This window comes from Sinohyriopsis cumingii, chromosome 2 (assembly GCF_028554795.1).
Source record: "Sinohyriopsis cumingii isolate HCF-2022 chromosome 2, ASM2855479v2, whole genome shotgun sequence".
NCBI lineage: Eukaryota > Metazoa > Mollusca > Bivalvia > Unionida > Unionidae > Sinohyriopsis > Sinohyriopsis cumingii.
The window spans coordinates 105,914,329-105,936,018 of NC_142962.1; the positions used below are offsets into that span (position 1 = coordinate 105,914,329).

Genomic DNA, 21,690 nt, shown 5'->3' on the forward strand with positions numbered 1-21,690 from the left:
CAATGATGAAGACAATCAAAAGCCTTGAATACATCCATCAGAACTGCAGCTAGGTATGTATTTTCTTCAAGAGCATTCTTGGAGACTTAAAGTAAACGTAATACGACCATTACGAAAACTTCCCAAATATTTGTTAAGATGATGCTAACTGGGTCTCAATCAAACATTTTGGATTTGATGGGAGGAATGCTGACAGGTCTATAATTACTTTTATCAAGAGGATTGTTCTTTTAAAAGATAGGAACCACTTGCGCAAATTCAGATCAAAAGGAAAAACATTTGTCGGTAAAATTTTTGCTAATTAGGTCTGTAACTAGGCAACAATGATTGGTGCCCTAGAGTTAAACAGTTTACAGAAACTGATCTGTCCCAGTAGCTTTCTTTGAATATCAATTAGCGTTTACTAAATAAGTGTAGATATTGTTCACCTACCAGCAATTTCTTCCTCCGTCAGTACGTGTGCAGCCTGCGTAAAAGAAGCAGAGAATTAGTAGCGAGCATCTTATTTTAAATAGTTTCATAATCAACTCTCTCTATCTCTCATTTTGGGCCAGTCTACAGATTTCAAAAGGAACTTCATTTTTATTCTTTCAAATCCCAGATAATATCATAATCTAGGAAATGAAATTACGATACTATATACACTCTTGACAAACGAAATGACTAATATTTGTTGTTGGGGTGGGATGAGTTTTGTTGTTATTGTTTCTTTTCTTTGTTTTTATGAAAAAAACGTTTAGTTCATATGACCTCGGGCATATAAAAGATATTAAACATACCGAACATGCCAACAAATACTTGTAACTCGTTTCATCTCTCATCTAAAACTCAATCATGACGTGTTCTCTTGATGCAACCCTCAACGGAGACAAGTCATCTCGTTGTATCCTAGACAATATTAAAACTAACCCCCTAGGCAATGTTGATGATAAGCTTTGTCCGTTATTTCATAACGAGATTGGATAGACAAATCGAGAAAGCGACTTCTATCTAATTCTACTGCATAATTGTCTTTTTCCCAAGAATGTCATTTCCCGCAATCTGCGAGTAGCAGAGACGTATTTCCTGACGCAAAACGAATAAGCAGAGTAGTGTGTACAATTTTAATTGTAACAAATCATATAAAGGACAAGGTCTATTGTAAAATAAATCATTCAAACGCTACACAAAAGTGCCTCTTAAATAGTTGAGTCTTCGCTGAATTCTATAGAATCAGACAATTTTGCGAAAAATAACCTCTAAAATGGTCTTATTCCACAATTGTGTGCATTAACTAAATAGACATGGTACAAAGGTTAGTTCATTTTAACACTCATTCCCTTCGTTCATATTTAACTCATTTTGTTTGTCTTCAAGTCTGTTAACATGTCATTTCTACTAAGAAAAAAATCCTCTAAATTTTCTTACAATTTGCGATGAAAAGTCTGGTTTTCATGAAATGTCTGGTTTCGAGAAACTCCTTCATTTGTCGAAGTACATGAAACTGGAAGTCTAAATCCAATGCTCAGAGCTTTCGTTTGAAGTAATACAATCAACTAACAAAACTAGAATACTTTATTCATGGAAAGAGCAAGTTGGACAGAAATCTCGTGATGGACACTAGATGTGCGCCAGTACGGGCATGAGTAGTATGAATTGGGGTTGGAGCAAGGACGCTATTTCTTTGTGTTGTTGTTGTGGAGTTTAACGCCATTTTGCAGCACACGATAGGCTATACATGGCGGCCAGTATTAATGGTGGAGGAAGAACCCGAGAAAACCCCGGAAAGAACCACCGACCCACGAGAAGCTACTGGCAAGCTTTCTCACATACCCACATTGGCTGAATCTTAGCCTCGAACCGCCGCAGACAGAGATGAGATGGCAGTGATCCGTAACGAAGAGCGCTTTAGACCACTCGGCCACTCGGGGCCCCATTTCTTTGTGTCATTTGTAAAATTAAAAATGAGCTAGAAAAGAGACTAACTACACTCTTTAAAATATGTTGCATCATTTTGTACTTACTTCACAGCTAGATAAACACGAAGTTTATGTGTTAATTTAATGAGTACTTCAAATGATATACAATGGTTCGAAAAAAACAGATTACTCAAGAACTCCCCACTATTATACTACCCGTCTACAACACAAAATAGCAACTTTGCATACAAAGTACAGCAATACGTCTACAACACAAAATAGCAAATATGCATACAAAGTACAGCAATATTTGCTGAAAACTGATTATTCAAACAGAATAACAATATTTGCAGAATCAACACATTTTCAAGAAATAAGTCGTTAAGATAACAACAAAAAAAGATAGATGGTGCGATAAATTCAATAGAAATGTAATTCTGTTTCACTTATTTCAAAGACAAATTGTAAGGTATTTCTCTTCATCAAATGCTTGGAGTTTCTTGAACCACAGCGCAATTGTACTGGGCAACAAATAAATCGGAAGTTCTTGGTTAAGTCATAGAAACCCGTGGTCACAATTAACTTTGGCAATTGTTATAAAATTAATTTAAGGTCGGTCCTATTTTGCATCTCAGATTTATAGAACAGCATAATGTATGACACGATGAAAGCCTCGTCAAGTGCTGAATGATACATGATGTTTATCAAGCCCCTCATTGACTCCTTTGAACTATTTTTTTCATATCATCCTCTGAATGTAAATACTTTGATAACTTTTGGTACAATTTTTTACATATCCACTTTAGCTTTAGTGGGCTTAGGATTTGGCTCTACAGCCTTGCTGACGAAGAAGATTTCTAAACCATACCTAAAACAGTAGACCGTGACAATGAGGAAATCCTTCCCCTATTCTTTTCAGAATGTTTTAGCTCCATTATTCAATTCACCAGACTCCTCGTTCCATTATTTACTACGAATCCTGGATAAAGCAGATAAATCTACCTGTTTGCTTCTAAATCATCACTAATTCGGGACAGGAAGTATATATTCTCGATCAAATTCTAAAACTCGTTTAAAGTCAACTGGATGCTTCTTCAATTGCATTGTTATCAGTTTTGCCGAAATTGTTTTCAACACAATTTGCATATCCAACTTTACAGTTTTCTTGTTGTTTCTATTCAGTTGCAATTATATTCTTTTCAGCTCTTAGTCAACTGAATTCATCCAACTGGTTTTCCTCGCATAATCTGTACTCCAACTCCACATAATCACGATCTGTGATGGAAACATGGGCTCTATTAGGCACGCTTATTTAAAAAGGGAAAAAGCAAGCAATTTTTATGTCACCTATCTACCTTACTATTATTTGCTGAAGTTTACTAAATAATACATGACAATTCAGGATAAATACTACGAATGCTCATCAATGGCAAACACTGCATAAAGAAGTTTTGTACCTTAATGGCAAATCTGTATGTAAACTTTGTTCACTAGAAATAACTATTTCACATTTCACTCGATATTGCTGAGGATTCTGCTTTAATATCTAATACGACAATATACTGTATAATATGTATAATGTGCCTTGAGTTAAATTTCCATAGGAATTTTGTTAGAGAAAATGATCCTTTGATGTTTTGCAAACCTTGTAAGGTAAAGTTTTTTTCAATTAACCAAAACACTTAATGCAGAAAAAGTAGGATTCTTTAGATTTTTCAAACAAAATGATGCAGTCTGTGTAGGCGATAAGTTGTGAAAACAAGATCTAAAAGTCTACATCGGAAGTAAAATGTACACAAAACACCGGTGAATTTAGTTAATTGACCCAACGTAAAATAAAAAAAAACTTCAATCAATTTTAGTACAATAAATTTGTCACTCAAGACGACTGTGAATATCGCTTTTATATGTATGATGCACCATTGCGCGAAATGCTAAACAAGAGTAGAAAAGGATAAACCATTGAGAGAAATGCTAAACAATGGTGGAAAAGGATAGACCATTGCGCGAAATGCTAAACAAGGGTAGAAAAGGATAAATCATTGCGTGAGATGCTAAACAGGGGTAGAACAGGATAGACCATTGCGCGAAATGCTAAAAAGGGTAGAAAAGGATAGACCATTGAGCGAAATGCTGAACAAGGGTAGAAAAGGAATGACCATTGAGCGAAATGCTGAACAAGGGTGGATATGGACAGATCTTTGCGCGAAATGCTAAACAATGGTGGAAAAGGATAGACCATTGCGCGAAATGCTAAAAAGGGTAGAAAAGGACAGACCATTGCGCGAAATGCTAAACAAGGGTAGAAAAGGAATGACCATTGCGCGAAATACTAAACAAGGGTAGAAAAGGATAGACCATTGCGCGAAATGCTAAACAAGGGTAGAAAAGGAATGACCATTGCGCGAAATACTAAACAAGGGTAGAAAAGGATAAACCATTGCGTGCAATGCTAAACAAAGGTAGAAATTGATAGACCATTGCGCGAAATATTAAACATTCCGTACAGGACTGTAATGAGTTTAAATCTGCACAAAAAAAGATATTTAACAGATATAAATAAGTCAGAAGTAGAATAGAAAAGAAACGTTAATATACTACGTGGCATAAAAATCTTGAATGTGAATTCAGAACAAACTTCGCATTCTTGCAATGCCGTTTCAAGTAAATCAAAAAGACACAATGAATTCATTAGTGAAACACTTAGTAATGTAAGTAAAAGCATGCTATCAGCATGTTTTGATGATGAATCACGAATACTTCTAAAGGATCCTGCAATTTAAATTAATTATTTCCTTAGGACTGATATAACAAATTCATTATTTTTTCAAATGGCATTGTTCATATCAATATTTTTTAAAAATTGACATATACAAGAAAAATTTTCGAGAATGAATAAAGGTTGAAAGTTCCATAATATTTATTTATTTCCAATCTTGTAAGTTTAACCCATATACATTTAGAGAATTGTGCGATGATAGGAAATACAGAAAATAGTTGTAGAATAATTTTCGTTCATATTTAGAAGAAAGATTACGCGGATGGAACTAATGCAGAGTTCTAGAAAATCTCTCGTTCTGACATTGAAAGATTTTAGCCTAAATAAATTAAATGATTTTACGATGATGGAGAAAATGACATGTAAAACTGTAAGTAGAAGAGAGGTTTACGATAAATAAAAACGAACAAAAGAAAAACAGCAAGAAAAATGTTGACGAGACATTTGCATAAGGAGGAAATAAGAATTCCCAAGAGAAAGCCCTAAAGATCAGAAAAAGAAGTATTAGATCAACATATTAAGGTCAAGGACTAAACGATGAGGTTCAAACATATAACATAGCGTACACAACTAAGAAAAATGATACAGATAACAAAAAAGAAAACTTTCGATAGCGCAGTGAATACACATACATTTATAAAGAACTTCAGGATTTCTACGTATTTTAAATCAGGTCAAACAACACGCCAAGGAAACCATCATGAATAAACTAATTCTATACTAGTTCAAATTCTGTACTAGTTCAAATTATGTACTTTTTCAATGTGAACTCTAAGTCAGACTCAGGAAAATCATGTTAAAGACAGACGTACAGAAAACAAAATATTTTTTTCGACACATGAACAAACTTGAAATACGGTGTTGAATGAATTTATTACCCAATTCAAATTGAGTATCACAAGCTCCATTAAACTGGTTTTCATTGAAGATGAAGCCATTTGCATAAATGTGGATCAGTATGGCCTATTAAACGGCAGCACTTATAACGAGTTGCCTGATTGGTTGAAAATACTTTTGAAACAAAAATCGTAAGTACAAAACGAAAAATAATAACGAAAACAAATGTTTGTTTTCTTCCATTTTTGTCAATACATAGATTAAGGATCCTCAGAGACCAACAACAAACCCATCTAAAATAAATGCGCACTTTGGTTTAACAGATGTCGTCCAAAAGTTGAATACATCTCTAAAGTCAATGATAGGTTTCGTACATCTGTTAGGGACTATGAAATTGTTGAGGGTAACTGTTTTGGATCCGTTGGAGCTATGAATATTGAAAACACGCTGACATGGGAATAGTTTTGTATGGTATATATAAATATTATTTCTTTGGAACAAAACACATGTATCAAAATTGGAGTCAACCTGGATAAAATGGACACGACATATTTTCCTCAAGAAATATCTAAATTTCCTCAAAACGCTTAAACAACGGAATGATAATAATTATAGCTCAGAGCAGGCTATGACATTTATAGTATGTCTGAAGAAGGCTCAATCATAAAATTGTAAAAGATTTAGCCATTAAATGAAGGTACCGTTTGATACGTACTGTGGCTTCAATCTGCGGTGTGTCGAACAAAACAAATGTTCATGTATCAAACAATATACATAGCTAAGTGGAATTAGAGGAGATTATGTATGATTTCAAATTATTCACCCAAACAAACAACAAAGTATATGATGACTGCAAATTATAAATTAGAGATTAATGGTAAGTTCGATGATATAGTATCCAATGCATCTAATATCAGAACATTAAATGATTACACGCGTCATCAAAAATTTAATGAGGATGAAAACAAATTGAGTAGACACAAACTTGCTGAAATTAATTTTCCAGGACGTATAAAACAAACAAAAAAATTTAATCGAGAGGAAACCACCCCATTTATACCTAAATTACTTGTACATTGAACAGCAAACATTAAAAATACAGCATCTATTGCCGGAAATTACAGATTTAAATGTAGCTGTGATTATAACTAACAAAACTACAAAAACGTTGTCATTTTTTTAATCAAAAAATCTCGGTTCAAACTTTACATTAATTTCAATACTAGTTTGAAACAAAACAGGACCAAAGATTATCAAAAGATCTTCTTCAGCATTCTTCAAACTCATGATCAACAGAGTGTGTGGCAAACACATACAGAATAATAGTAAGAGAGCAGCAGTAAATGTAAGTACAAACGAAATAACACACGAAAAATTGTTAATCGTTTTTGCAAATTGAAAAATAATTGACGATGATTTAATTTTGGTCAGAAAAAGAACAGCAAAATTAACCGAACCAATCCGATATACTGAAATTTACAATCTTTGAGCTAGGAAAGTGTTTGTTGTCCTAATTCAAAAATTTAAGCAAAAATGCTGTGATCGCATAAAATACTTTTGACTGACGCTGATTCACTATGCATTGATATGATCCCATGAAGAAAGATCTAAATCTCTTCAATACAAATGATAACATATAACATGCAATAAATCAACAGGTAAGTTGAATCGTGTCCTTGTTAGAAACTTTGTAGATTTCAGATCAACGTAGTATTTGTTTAAAACTGCTCAAGGTAAGTAAAATGGCCGTAAATGGATAAATAAAGACATGATAAAAAAAATCTTAGATTTGATATGTACATGTTTACTCAACCAGAAAACAAATTACCAATAAATGTATCTGTTGAGATCATCGAGTCAGGAGATGTACATTATAAAATGAGTAAATTAAACTTGCCGTCTCATGTTAATAAAAGTACATAAATTGATAGTTTTACACCAATGCTTTACTGCTATTCAGTTTCAATCATTTACACAAATGAAATCATTTAAATCGTTTAAATAGAAATGTTGTCACTCATACCACATAAACCTCTTCTTAAGACCCGTATGTTAAAAATGTGAATGACATCACCAAAAATATTAAATTGTCCTCTATGTTTTAGGCTTTTTTGGGATGGGGGTGGATGGGAAGTCACAGAACTTGAGAAAAAGAGAAACATAAGTACACGTTGCAACATTGCTGATGTTTCAAGAAACAGTACATAACACTGGTCAACAGTGAAATCATTACTGACTTGAAAAGGCCCTAATCTGTAGTATTTTGGTGTGCCGAACACGAATATAACCGTGAAAAATTTGTATTGGCTCTCGTTTTGAAGATATTCATATACCTCATTTTCTATGTTTCACTGTGTAAATTTCTCCAGTAGGACTGCAGCAACATCCGGAATAATGATGTAACATTGCATAATACCATCATGCTCACATCATCCACAGTTGATTGCATCATTTTCTGATGCAATGCAATACTAATGCCATGCGGCTGCTGAAGTAAGTTGACGTCAGCAATGTACTATACATGTGTAGGCCTATTATACTAATGCCAGGCGGCTGCTGAAGCTGACGTAAGCAGTGTACTATATAAAGCCCAATCAGATAGTTTCAGCATTTAAAATATTTTAGACGTTGTGCGAGACAGTTCAAGCTACTGTTACATAAAACTTATTATTTTATCCATTTACGTACAATAAAGAACAGTAATGCCTCGAAAGTGTGTTAATACCGCGGACAATTTTTGCTATATTTGTGGGGAAGTGACATTTGCCAACCAGAAGAAAAGTATCAATTCTCAAGTGAAGAAGGCATATCATCTTTACTTCGGATGCAAGGTTGGTGACCAAGACAAGCCTTGGGCTCCGCATATATGCTGTGCTACATGTACAACACAGCTTTCACAGTGGTTGAATTGCAAAAGGTCATCAATGCCGTTTGCAGTCCCAATGGTGTGGAGAGAGCCAAGCAACCACCTAAATGACTGTTACTTCTGCTTGGTTCCTCCTCTTTCCGGCGGAATAACGAAGCGAAAGAAGTCGAGAATAGTCTACCCAAACATTCCGTCTGCATTGAGACCAGTTCCACATGGTGAGGGACTTCCTATTCCAGAACCTCCAGCAGAATATTCTCTTGATTCATCTGACGAAGACAAAGGTGAGTCGACCTGTTCTTCTCCTGGTCCATCAGCATGCAGTGATCCAGATTTTCACTGTGGTGCATCATCAACCCCACACAGAATAACACAGGAAGAACTAAATGACCTGATTCGTGATTTGGACTTATCAAAGAACAAGGCAGAATTGCTAGGATCAAGACTCCAACAATGGAATCTTCTAGAAGAAGATGTCACAATTACTACATATCGAAAGCGCCACCAGCAATTGGAGCCTTTCTTCAGAAACGAAAGTAATCTGATATTCTGTTCCGATATTGAGGGCCTCATGAATGCTTTAAAAATCACTCATGACCCACAAGAATGGAGACTATTTGTGGACTCTTCGAAACTGAGTCTCAAGGCTGTGCTTTTGCACAATGGAAACATTCTTCCATCTATTCCAGTAGCGTATGCTGTCCACATGAAAGAGACATACGATAACTTAAGGCAGCTACTGAATTCCATTGAGTATAACAAGTACAGCTGGCACCTCTGTGGTGATTTGAAGGTAGTTGCCCTTTTAATGGGACTGCAGCAAGGATATACAAAATACATGTGTTTCTTATGCGAGTGGGATAGCCGAGCAAGGGAAATGCACTACATGAGGAAGGAATGGACTCACAGGCAGAATGTAGCCATTGGAGAGAAGAATATCCAACACCCAGCTCTGGTTGAGGCTCAGAAAATCTTGCTACCACCCCTTCACATCAAACTAGGTTTGATGAAGAACTTCGTGAAAGCCATTGACCGGACTTTGCCAGCATTCCGATACCTGCATGAAAAATTCCCTCGACTCAGCGAAGCAAAGATTAAAGAGGGAGTTTTTGTGGGTCCTCAGATTCGAGAGCTTTTCAAAGATGACCGGTTCAACAACTTGCTGGAAGGTGACGCGAAACAAGCATGGAATGCTTTTCGCCTAGTTTCTACAAACTTCCTCGGAAATGTTAGGGCAGAAAACTATAAGGAACTAGTAGAAGACATGTTGATGAAGTATAAGAAACTTGGCTGCAATATGTCTCTAAAGATTCACTTCCTTCATTCCCATTTGGATTTCTTTCCTAGTAACTGTGGTATTGTTAGTGATGAACACGGCGAACGTTTTCATCAAGATATCGCAACAATGGAACAAAGATACCAGGGAAAATGGTCCACTACAATGCTGGCTGACTACTGCTGGACACTCCTCAGAGATGCTCCCGAACAGCTGTACAAGAGACAGGCGAAGAAATCTAAGATGTAGTCAATGACTTGATTTTTTATAGGTAGGCTATTACAGTTGACCTTTTACTATTGGAATGCATTTCGTTATGTAAACATTAATTTCTTGCAGATTACAAAAAAACTAGAGCCAATTTTGCAATTTGACTGTCATATTCGTGTTCAGCACATAAAAATTGATAAGAATTGACTAATTTTATTTCAGTAACATGACTTTTGTAAAAATTTGTTGTCCAGTGTAATCATGAGAGAGTATGGTATTTCATCGCCATCAAGATATGAAAAAATTACAAATTTGCAAAAGAAAACACTTTTTCTCTCAAATGAAGCGGCTCCTACAAATACAAACGAAACCACCGTTCATATCTTACTTACTGAAGAAGATTCACGTCCAGCATTTATATCTACCCTGATGCAAAAACGACTAAAAGTAGAAGAAACAAATGCATACTAATGGAGCGATTCGGATGGAAGAACCATAACATTTAATCCGTTTGTACGTAAACAATTCGTATAGTGTAGATATTTTACTCGATGAAAGTGTAGATATTGTATGTGATGAAAGAGTAGATATTGTACGCGATGAAAAGGAATGGAAAACTGAATTTCCCCAAAAAATGTCTTAGTTAAGTGCGCGAGTGACAATAACATGTTGCATATCCTCAAGGAGAAGCAGGAACTGAGTCTAAAGAAGACATCAGTCAAATCCAATGCACAAGAAAACACGTTCCTATTCATCATGCCCCAAGCATCCGTTTATAAACACGGCCATGGATTAAATAAAATAATTTGATGAGATCATGACGATCGAGGATGAGATGGATATCAACAAAAACAAATTAAATAATCTGCAGTGCTTGATCCAAGATTTGGTCTAACAATTTGGTGAAAATTTGAACCCACCAGGAAAATGTAAGGAACTAGCTACCCTGATACACAAGACCATATATGCAAGAAAGCACATCATTAAGGCTCAAATCAATACATGATATCTAAAAATGGTTTCGTGTGTTGCAAGGAGGAGTTCAAATTTTATTTGTATCGCCACAGGCCGTATATAATAATAATAATAATAATAATAATAATAATAATAATAATGATGATGACTTTGTATGGCGCATAATCTTTAGAAGCTCTAAGCGCTTTACAACATTAAACAACACCTATAAGATAAAAAAAAAAACATGATATGATTACAAAAACAAACACCATGAAATTAGAAAATATATTTTTAAAAACATGCTGAGAATATTTAAGGTAGGAAACATTATTAGGTCTTTAAGTTTGTTCTTGCAGTCGAAATAAGTGAGTTTTGAGAGCACTCTTGAATGGGATCACTGTGTCTTTGTGTCTAAGTTCAGTGGGCAATTCATTCCACGTTGCTGGGCTCTGGTATGCAAAAGAACACTGTCCATATGACTTTGTTTTCATAGTGGGAATAATGAGTATACGATTGTCAAAAGAAGAGCGTAAGTATCTTGCTGGTGTGTACACATGGGTGAGGTCGAAGAGGTATATTGGACTAGAGTCCGACAGTGAAACGTAGCACACAGAACACATTTGTGTTTGATTCTGAATCGAATGGATAGCCAGTGTAGGGTACAGGGCAAGTGTGCTCTGATCGTGGTACTCTAAGTATGATCCGAGCAGCTGTGTTTTTAACTTTTTGAAGTTTCAGGAGCAGATATTGAGATGAACCAGGCAGAATTGAGTTACAATAGTCCAGCCTTGAAAGTACTAATGAACACAAGTGTTTTAGTGGCATCAAATGAAAGATATTTGCGAATTGAGCTGATGCGTCTCAGCTCAAGATATGCAGCCTTGCATATATTCATGACATGTTGGTGCAATGTGAGAGTACTGTCCAGAGTAACACCTAGGTTTCGTACTGATTGGGTGAATTTAATGTTGGTGTTGCTGATATTTATTGTTTGAGGTAAAGGATGTGAATGAGAAAGTCTTTGTGTTGTGATCAGAATGGCCTCAGTTTTAGCATCATTCGTCTGCAGCTTGTTACATGTCATCCATGATTTCACATCAGAAATGCACCTCTCTACATCTTGGATGGTAGCATCAACTTCAGTTGGGTGGCTAGATTTGTATTTTTGGGTGTCATCAGCGTACAATTGGTGAGACACTGGATGATGATCTATGACTATATATATATCTATATATATATATATATATATATATATATATATATATATATATATATATATATATATATATATATATATATATATATATATATATATATATCTGGATAGCAGTATAGGAATTTTTTTTCTATTTACTATTCTGATATGGTTTTACCACAGCGTTACAGCAATACAATTTCTAAGAACTGTAGTGTCGATCATCGTTTACGACTGGTTATATATGGGCTTTTTATATATAGTTTTATATTGCACTACAATCTGCATCTTTTCAAATACATTTCTCTACTTACAAGCTTATGTAGCCTACCCTTATCTTCATTCTATTTTGATCGATATATTTCATTGTTTCAAACTATACGTTGCTGTAAAATAAAATTACATATTCGAATTAGGACCGCAATATATTATCTGCTGACATTTTATTACAACTAATTATGCCTGTAGCTTCGTTCATTAGACCTTGGAATTCCTAGCGCGTTTGCTCTACAAATGAAAGTACGCTTTTGCATAAGACGCTGACTACTCTGCCAACAATGCTGTGCTTTACATAGACTTTAGCTATTCTGTATTGTAACATGGTAGTACAGAAGTCGGTAGTTCTTGAGTAACACTCTGCTTTACATACACTTTAGCTATTCTGTTGTGTAACATGGTAGTACAGAAGTCGGTAGTTCTTGAGTAACACTCTGCTTTCCATACACTTTAGCTATTATATTGTGTAACATGGTATTACAGAAGTCGGTAGTTCTTGAGTAACACTCTGCTTTACATACACTTTAGCTATTATATTGTGTAACATGGTAGTACAGAAGTCGGTAGTTCTTGAGTAACACTGCTTTACATACACTTTAGCTATTCTGTTGTGTAACATGGTAGTACAGAAGTCGGTAGTTCTTGAGTAACACTCTGCTTTACATACACTTTAGCTATTCTGTTGTGTAACATGGTAGTACAGAAGTCGGTAGTTCTTGAGTAACACTCTGCTTTACATACACTTTAGCTATTATATTGTGTAACATGGTAGTACAGAAGTCGGTAGTTCTTGAGTAACACTCTGCTTTACATACACTTTAGCTATTCTGTTGTGTAACATGATAGTACAGAAGTCGGTAGTTCTTGAGTAACACTCTGCTTTACATACACTTTAGCTATTCTGTTGTGTAACATGGTAGTACAGAAGTAGGTAGTTCTTGAGTAACACTCTGCTTTACATACACTTTAGCTATTCTGTTGTGTAACATGGTAGTACAGAAGTCTCTTGAAGTCAGTAAATACGACAAAAAATAAAATAGAAACAATAGCGACTTCTCTGGGAATCCCCCCCCTTTTATATTACTAGCATAAATAAGATAAAGTATTTCCACTCAACTTTTACACGTGCATATTATAGTCATGAAAAGAATGTACAATTTAAGATGAGTTACTGCTTCTGACGCGTTTAACGCAAGTGGTCAAAACTACCAATCGTTTCGTACCAGAGTATCCCTTTCAGTCTGAACGAACTTCATATCAGGAATCAGAACCACCCTCTGCTTCAAACAAGACATTGTCTTTTCGGGTTCAAGAAATGTACGAATTTAAGTGGCGGTTCCATCGCTGGGGATTGCTAAACATGTTGCGGAGGGGTGTGAGACGGAACACCTGGCCGGTGCCTAAGGAGTAATGCCCTTGGAAAACTTTTCTATGACACGTTTCGATATCTTCTCTTAATTGTACCGCTCCGGTGGCCCAAGTGGATAGAGCAGTGCTGTCCAACCTTTTTGACGCCATGGGCCACTGCATTTTTTTTTCTTGAAACCGATGGCCACAGCAGAAAACTTAAAAGCAACAACTCACAATTTTTTATCTTTATTAAAATGTGTTAAGTAATAATGTATGTATGGTTTGAAATAGTTCAGCGCACAAACGTATAGCAAAAAAGTTCAAACTCGTTTTTATTGAGATATTTGGCTTTGAATTGAACTTGATATTTTATTTATTTCCGGTTAACATTCAGTAACTGCTGCCGTCATTAGATTTTAAAATGTTCGTCAGTCAAAGAGTTTAGGTTTTTTTTACTTGATATTAGTCACTGCAGAAAATCCAGCTTCACAGACATAAGTACTTCCATCCATTGTCAATATTTTTTACAACATTTCGAAATGTGCGGAAATTCATTAGAAGAAATGTGTGTCATAAAGAACTCAGTTGGCGGCGTATCCTTATGTTTGTCACGAAGAGCCATATTATGTTACATTTCAATTACTTCAAGCTGCACTGCACCTTCATCTCCTTCCAATAACGGCATCTTTGTGGCTACGATAGAAATGTCACATGTGAATGGATTTTGAACAAAAGGTAGCAGAGGAGTCAGACTGCGAATGTTTTTGAAACGAGCAGAGAAATCCAATTTTAACTTTTCTAATGATATGTTGAACTGCTCACTTTTGACTAGATCTGGACATTCTTGTGCTATCTTGGAAAGTGCAGGAAAGTGTGGAAAATTCGATTGATTCAATTGACTGATGAATAAGCCCAACTTTGTTTCAAAAACGCTAATTTCCTTTATCGGAGTTGGCAATATTTTATGCTGCCCTTGTAATTTCAAATTTAATTTATTCAGGTGGTCTGTGATGTCAGTAAGAAATGCTACCATAACAATGAACACTGGCGTTTACAGATAATTCAATAATTCTTCCTTGGATTTGACCGTGAGGAAGAGATTGGTTTCTTCAATTAGATCCCAGAATCTTGCCAGTACCTTCCCTTTGCTCAGTCAACGAACATCAGTATGAAGAACAAAGTCACCATAATTGCTTTCGTACTCTTCTAACACTGTAAACTGCAATTGATTTGAAGGACTTGCTCGTATAAAGTTTACAATTGTAACAACAATATCCATTACATTTTTGAGCGCGTCATCTTTCAGTTTTGAACAAAAGCCTTGCTGGTGAATGATACAATGATATGCTTAGAAACCTGGAAAATCGTCATCTGTCATCAGCAATCCGATCAGGCCTACTCTTCGTCTCACCATTGCTGGGGTACCATCCGTGGTAACCGATAAGAGCTTTTTCATATCATTACATTTCTTTAAAAAAAAAAATCATTCAATGCCTTGTATATATCCTCACCTCTTGTATTTTGCAATGGAACCAGTGCCAGCAATTCTTTTTTTAAATTTATGTTCCATGTCAAATCTAACCTAAATTATACGTTGTTCTGTATCAGGGACAGCACATGACTCGTCCAATGCTAGACTGAAACCGGTTGCATTCCTCAAAAAAAAAAAAGGAAGAAAGAAACTGCTCAATTATCTCACGCGATATAATTTCAACAGGTCTTGCTACCGTCTGGTAAGACAACTGAAGATTTGATATATGTTTCTTGATCTCATCTTTGTTCTTAAACTTAGCTAATAAAGAATCTGCACTTTCTTGGAAACATAGTTTAACAGTATCACAATCTGAGTATGGTCTCTGCCTTTGAGCTAAGACCCAGCTTATCTTTATAGATGCCTCAGTAGCACTCACGTGAGCTCAACAGTCGACGAAAAACAATTTGCTGGCCATTAAGATTCTTTTTCAGGAAAGCAACTTTGTCTTTTCTTACCTTCGTACCGATTGGATAATGTCTGTCGAAATCTTAATGCATGTACGTTTAATGCCTCTGTAGATTTTTTCTTCTCAAAACAGAGAGAGAATTCTGACATTTCAGACACACCGGCTTATCATTTGACAATATGAAGACAAAATCCAGTTACCATGACTTATTAAACGTACGGTTCTCTTCCGTAACTTTCCGAATGTTTGCTTTTCTCGAACTACTTGTCACTTTTTTAGATTTTTATAAAGAAATATATTTATGATGGTTGTAGTTATTACTATTTACAAAAAATGACACGCTAGCGTGTTCTAGATATCGGTTTCCGGTTTTATTAATTTTGGCGGGATGCGTTTATTTTAATTACTCACGGCTCGTGTCTTTTGCATGACAGGATGTATTAATTTACTAACTTACTGGTTATCTGTCATTATCATTCGATACATTGCGTTACCTGTAATACGCTATGTTTGATATTGTTGATCCAAGCTCACGTGATTACCTGGTTAAGAAGATATACTATGAAAGTAGGACATTGACATTTTTAATATACATAAATCCACACAAAATTGCTCGAGCTCTGGCGGGCCATTTAAAATCAGCTGGCGGGCCGCAGGTCGGACAGCACTGGGATAGAGCGTTCGCCTCGGTTGCGGGAGGTCGCTGGTTCGAACCCCGGCCAAGTCATACCAAAGCAGCTTCTTCGTTTAGCGTTCACCATTAAAAGGTTAGTGTTAGGACAGCTCGGCCTGGTGTCGTGATAATGTGACTGGATGGGACATGGTGCTATATGTCTGCGTCATGATGCCCTAGTGCTATACATCACTAGATACTGCCACGCTACAGACATAGTAACGATTTGACTGAATATATATATATATATATATATATATATATATATATATATATATATATATATATATATATATATATATATATATATATATATATATATATATACCACACACACACACAGAGTTCGCTTATTTTATGTAGGGTTCGGAAGAGGAGAGGTCCCAACCCCGAATTCCGCCTCCGATTTTTTCCGCATTTTACAGGTTTTGTGTATAACTTGCACGTGCACAAAAGGAGATCCAGAAAGTAAGAGGGGTAATGGGGAGGTGCGTGATCGATTATATATTTTTATAGTTAAAGTTGCCATTTCTTTCCAATTGCTCCATCAACTGGTAATTTTAGTTTTTAACATATTTTTGGGGGCACAAAAATTATTGCATATTGAGAAATTAATGACAGTCAAAATACCATGAATGACCATTTGGACTGTTTCAACCAATTTTCGTGCTGATGTCCATCAAATGCACATTATCTTTCTTGACTGCAGATATCACTTTAAACATTGATCGTAACATACGTATATCAGTTTCTGAAATAAAATCATACACTTGACTTCAAAAAGATAACCAACTAATATATTAACTTCGTATACTTACAAGTGTCAACGATTTTTTTTAAAAACTTTGTATGTTTTGTAATGATTTAAAAAGACAGTTAAATTTTATGTTGTTTTTGTTGCTGTTTTTCTAAATGATTTAAAAAAGACAGTTACATTTCATGTTGCATGGTATATTGCGATAATGATTTGGCGATATTACGATAACGATTTGGCAATAGTGCATGGTTATTATTCTACTGATAATCACAATACGTAACACTAGTGTTACAGTCTTGTAATGGGGTTCATATTTATCAAAACAATCTGACAATATAAAAATATATATTGATATTTGAGAAACTGCATTAACCGTAAAGTGAAATGTGGAAGACCTTAGTCATAAAACCTTTCCTATGTGCGCCAATTTTGCACGGTAACTTTTTATATTAAATATGCATCGATTATTAATTAAACAAAATATCCTATCATAGGTAACTGCACGATGGCAATAGTATAGATGTAGACTTCAAGTGTGTGTGTGTTTGTGTGTGTGTGACGAAGAAAGAACCAGATGTACGCAAATAACACCCGCTCAGGTTATCGTAAAACCCTCTTTCATTTGAGCCACGGCAGCTGGTAGACGTCGGCCTCATATTCCAAGGATAGTGGGTTCCATACCCAGTCAGGCAAATCCTTTAGAAAGGCACTTATCTATAATTTCCTCGGCTGAAATATCCAATAATGTATTCAAACCCATACAAATTAAATAAACCTGTCATAGCATTGGGTCCTGGGTCCATGCGTTGACTCTTACCATTTATGACATTATTCAATAGCAGATTAGGGTCTATGCTGTTTGTAATTGGGCGCTTGGCATAAAACGACGAAAATCTATTAAATATGTCCTAAGTTAGACAAAATTACAAATAACCATACCCATCTAACATTGAACACTAACGATAAAAAAACGAGCACAAGTAGTAAAATTAGGAGTATCTTGTTGAATATATGTGAACCTCTCATTCTTAACATTTTTTGCAACAAAGTTGTACGTATTCTCAATCTAATGTTTGCGTTAAAATGACATCTGCTTAGCGCATTTTTCTTTCCTGGCGTTTTATTTTATTTCCTGATGATAAAGCACATAAACACGCACGCACAAATATCTTCGGATATTCGATTATCCTTTTAATTTTCGCTCTATTTTTTATTTTAAAAATTGCTTACCGGGTCCAACAAATGTTCAAATCAGCTTTAAAAAACTCATCTATGAAACTATAAAATAAAACTGCTCGCTTCAAGACAGGTCGAATCCTACTGTAAACAACGTAGATACCGATCTGCCGTCGCATCATGCACCGACATCTCTGGGACCATCTTTGTTCTACTGATTACTCCCAACTGCGTAGAACCATATCTGTCGGCATTTTCTGCCACAGCAGGTGTGGATCTGTGCAGTTTGTAGTTTGAATCGAACTATACTCAATTGTATACTATCTATTTTACACTTCGGCAGATCATTAATAGCTATACTAATTATAAAAACAATCTTACGGCCATTCTTTGAAAGAAAATGAAGAAAAACTCACGTATTAGTTCACTGAGGAACCTAAATTAATCTTTCAGTAACCAAAACCAATCATTATGATATCCTCGAGGCTAATGATTGGTCGTACCCTGTAGTTTAGTCATCCCTCCGCAAACAACTACATTGATGGGAATGCGTGTGATTTCCGTTTGAAATATACTCATTTCAACTCGTCTGTATTAAACCTTTATCGTTTGTGACACTTCATTTGAAATTAATAAATAAATGCAACACGTTCACATTCTAAGTTTCGTAATTCAATAAAAAAATATAATCCTTTTTCTTGCGGAAAACACTAACACAGTTACTTACCATTTTGTCTCTGGCTATGTCTCTCTTCCCTGCTGTACTGATAATTTCGCAATATGGTTATGAAGGAAATGCTGCAGTTTCCTTTTATAGCTTTCTGTAAATACTGGGTGCTCCGCAGTTCATAAAATATTTAAACGCCATCAGTGTGCTTGATATAACAGGTTTGATGGCGCGGAATGGTACAAGTTTATATGGTGTTCCCAAGGGTGTTAAACCTTTAAGCACGCGCTACTAATGGTGACAGTGATGGAAAAGCAATCTAAAACCGATACGAGCCATACACCGAGTAAAAGGCACAGGTCGGGGAAGAAAAAAAGGCTTTTACAACGAAACTTCGACCTAGTTTGCATTTTACGAGTCTCATTTCATTAATAACACTAGAGATTCACAGAAATACGTGTTCCCCAATAATACTAAAATATCCTTGACAACAATTGGGTTCAATCGTCCAGATGAAGAATACTGATCAATGGAAGTGGTCACCGGTTTAAATACTATGATATCTATCTGCATGTCTGTCAATCGTAAAATACACACATATTTGTCATAATTGACGAGAATTAACAACAAACATACTTGCATCAGCGCACGGACGGACAAAATGACATAACCCCCTTACCCTCATGTCCCATTTTCCTGAACCCAATGTGGCTCGACCCCTACCCTGCAGGAATAGTAACCGTAAGAGTGTGAGTTCGAATCCTGCCCAAACATAAACGTAATGGATATCCGATGGCACGACATGACTTTGCATGTCCTGGTGTGCCGTTAAACACCAATCAAATAATTAATCAATTAATCAATCAATTAATCAATTAATTAATCCGTCCCTATTTAAAGAAAAATAAAAGTGTGCATGAAACAAGAATGTTTCAACACTGCCTGAAAACGGACCTAAACGCAAAACTTAACCACACTGACTGGACCGACGAATGGTTGTACAAACGGACGGACGGACAAGAGGTAACACTATATGCCCTACGAAGTTTGCGGTGGAAGATAAACAAAGTGCAAATCCCATTCACACCGACCTCGTCATTGATGGTGTCTTTGATGGTATAGTATGGTCTGGCCAAGTAGCATTAACATGAGAAGAATCAATAATTTCTCCCCATAATATCTCTAATGATATAAAATCCCCGGAGTCTATTAAACCGGCGCGAGAGAAACGTCAAACCTGATCATATTACCTCTGATTCGATTGCAAAGGAGTCTTTCCTTGATAAATGAAACATTGTTATAGATGAAAAACATGGTACATTAGAAAACAGATCAATGAACGCTTCATTTATTCTAAATGCTGCTATAACGACGGAGACATTTGGTTTATATATAAAAAAAATAATTATGATTTATGAAATATTTCATTTACAATATCAATACAACAGGCGTTGAACCCTGATGAAATTTTACAAATGGACCAATCCATAAAATTTTCGTGAGTGGTAGGGATTTCTTTTAAGCCGGGATTTTTTTTCTCTCTCTCTTATCTAAATATATTATTTCAACTAATAAAATAAATATAATAGGTTCTTGTCCTGTATAAAGCAGAAAAATTGCATTTTTTCAAGCTATCTGAAGTCCCCCACCATTTAAACAAACAATCCCAGCCCCAGCCCCTGCCCTAAAGAAATCTGTAGTAGTACAGCAGAAATGTGAATGAAATGTTAAGTTTGGTGACGCAAACATCAAATTTGCCACACAGGTAAGCTATGTCCCGGATTTTCATGGAACAGAAATGGCAACCATTTGCCAACATGTCCGCCATCCGTTTAAATATTGCTCTCAATCTCGTAGTCCGAACTGACTCGTAGCGTTGCAAATTTGATATTAGTGTTGTATTTCAATTATATTTGCTTTTATAATGACTGTCCCAGGATCATATAAGATAATATCATTGATATATTCGTATTATAAGGTTTAAAAATATAAAATGTGATATCTTGAGCAAAAACACACCACGCACACAAGATTAAACAGTGTATCCAGCAATTACAATTATATAGCTTATTATTCGCATTATTTCTATAATAGACATGTTAGGTTCGAACATATTCTCCACTACAGTGACAAAGGCCACTGAACTGGAGAACTACCTTATGGCACTTGCACTGTCTCGTGCAGCCGTTCTTGCAAATGCAGCATATCAGTTACCAAATAGCTTACATAGCTTCTGGTTCTGAACAGTTGTCCAGTATACTTTCCAACTACATTTTTCATTTTTTGTTCCAGACCTATTCACTTGGTGACAGAAGCTCAAGAGCCGCAATTATCATCTGGGAATAGCAATGACCTGTCAGGTACGCAACCCTCTGTGCTGAAAGAGTGATGCTTTTGTCGGAGGAAGGTGTTCAAGTGTTCTACCCTTCCGAGTAAAGACCGAGTTTGGTTTACACACTCATGGCTGCTGGTACCGTCATACAGCAAGACCACAAGGTGTTCTTGTGGCTCCAAATAGTCTTCTATGAACTCTGGTGTATCACTCAAAGCAAAAAATGTTGGTGTGACTTTGTCGTAGGCTTTCCATGTGTGGCATGCAATCTTCTTCCTTCTACCTGCAATGGATGACATTGTGTCACACCCAGTAAATGGACTGCAACATTGGCAAAGCAACTCACCGATCAGGACCCAGTACTCAGGCCATTTCATGAGTCGCTAAGAACCGAAAGTTCTTCCCAGTTCCAAAGGCAACAACAGCTCAGACATGTTGATGCGCTGGGCTGACGTAACTGCCAGAATGACCAATCCGTGTCAACTGTGTGTAATAACACCT

At 35.9% G+C, this 21,690-nt stretch overlaps 1 protein-coding gene across 1 annotated transcript in view; it reads right to left on the minus strand.

Annotated features, from left to right (window-relative positions):
• The window catches only part of LOC149805561 (neo-calmodulin-like), a 36,541-nt gene extending 17,481 nt beyond the window's left edge, over positions 1 to 19,060 (minus strand). Inside the window, exons 1-2 of the mRNA XM_089950166.1 lie at positions 18,918 to 19,060; positions 433 to 466 (exon numbers count right to left, since the gene is read on the minus strand). Coding sequence (XP_089806292.1) covers positions 433 to 466; positions 18,918 to 18,920 — 37 coding nt within the window. The 5' untranslated portion in view covers positions 18,921 to 19,060. The remainder of the gene's footprint in view (positions 1 to 432; positions 467 to 18,917) is intronic.
• Positions 19,061 to 21,690: the final 2,630 nt, after the last annotated feature.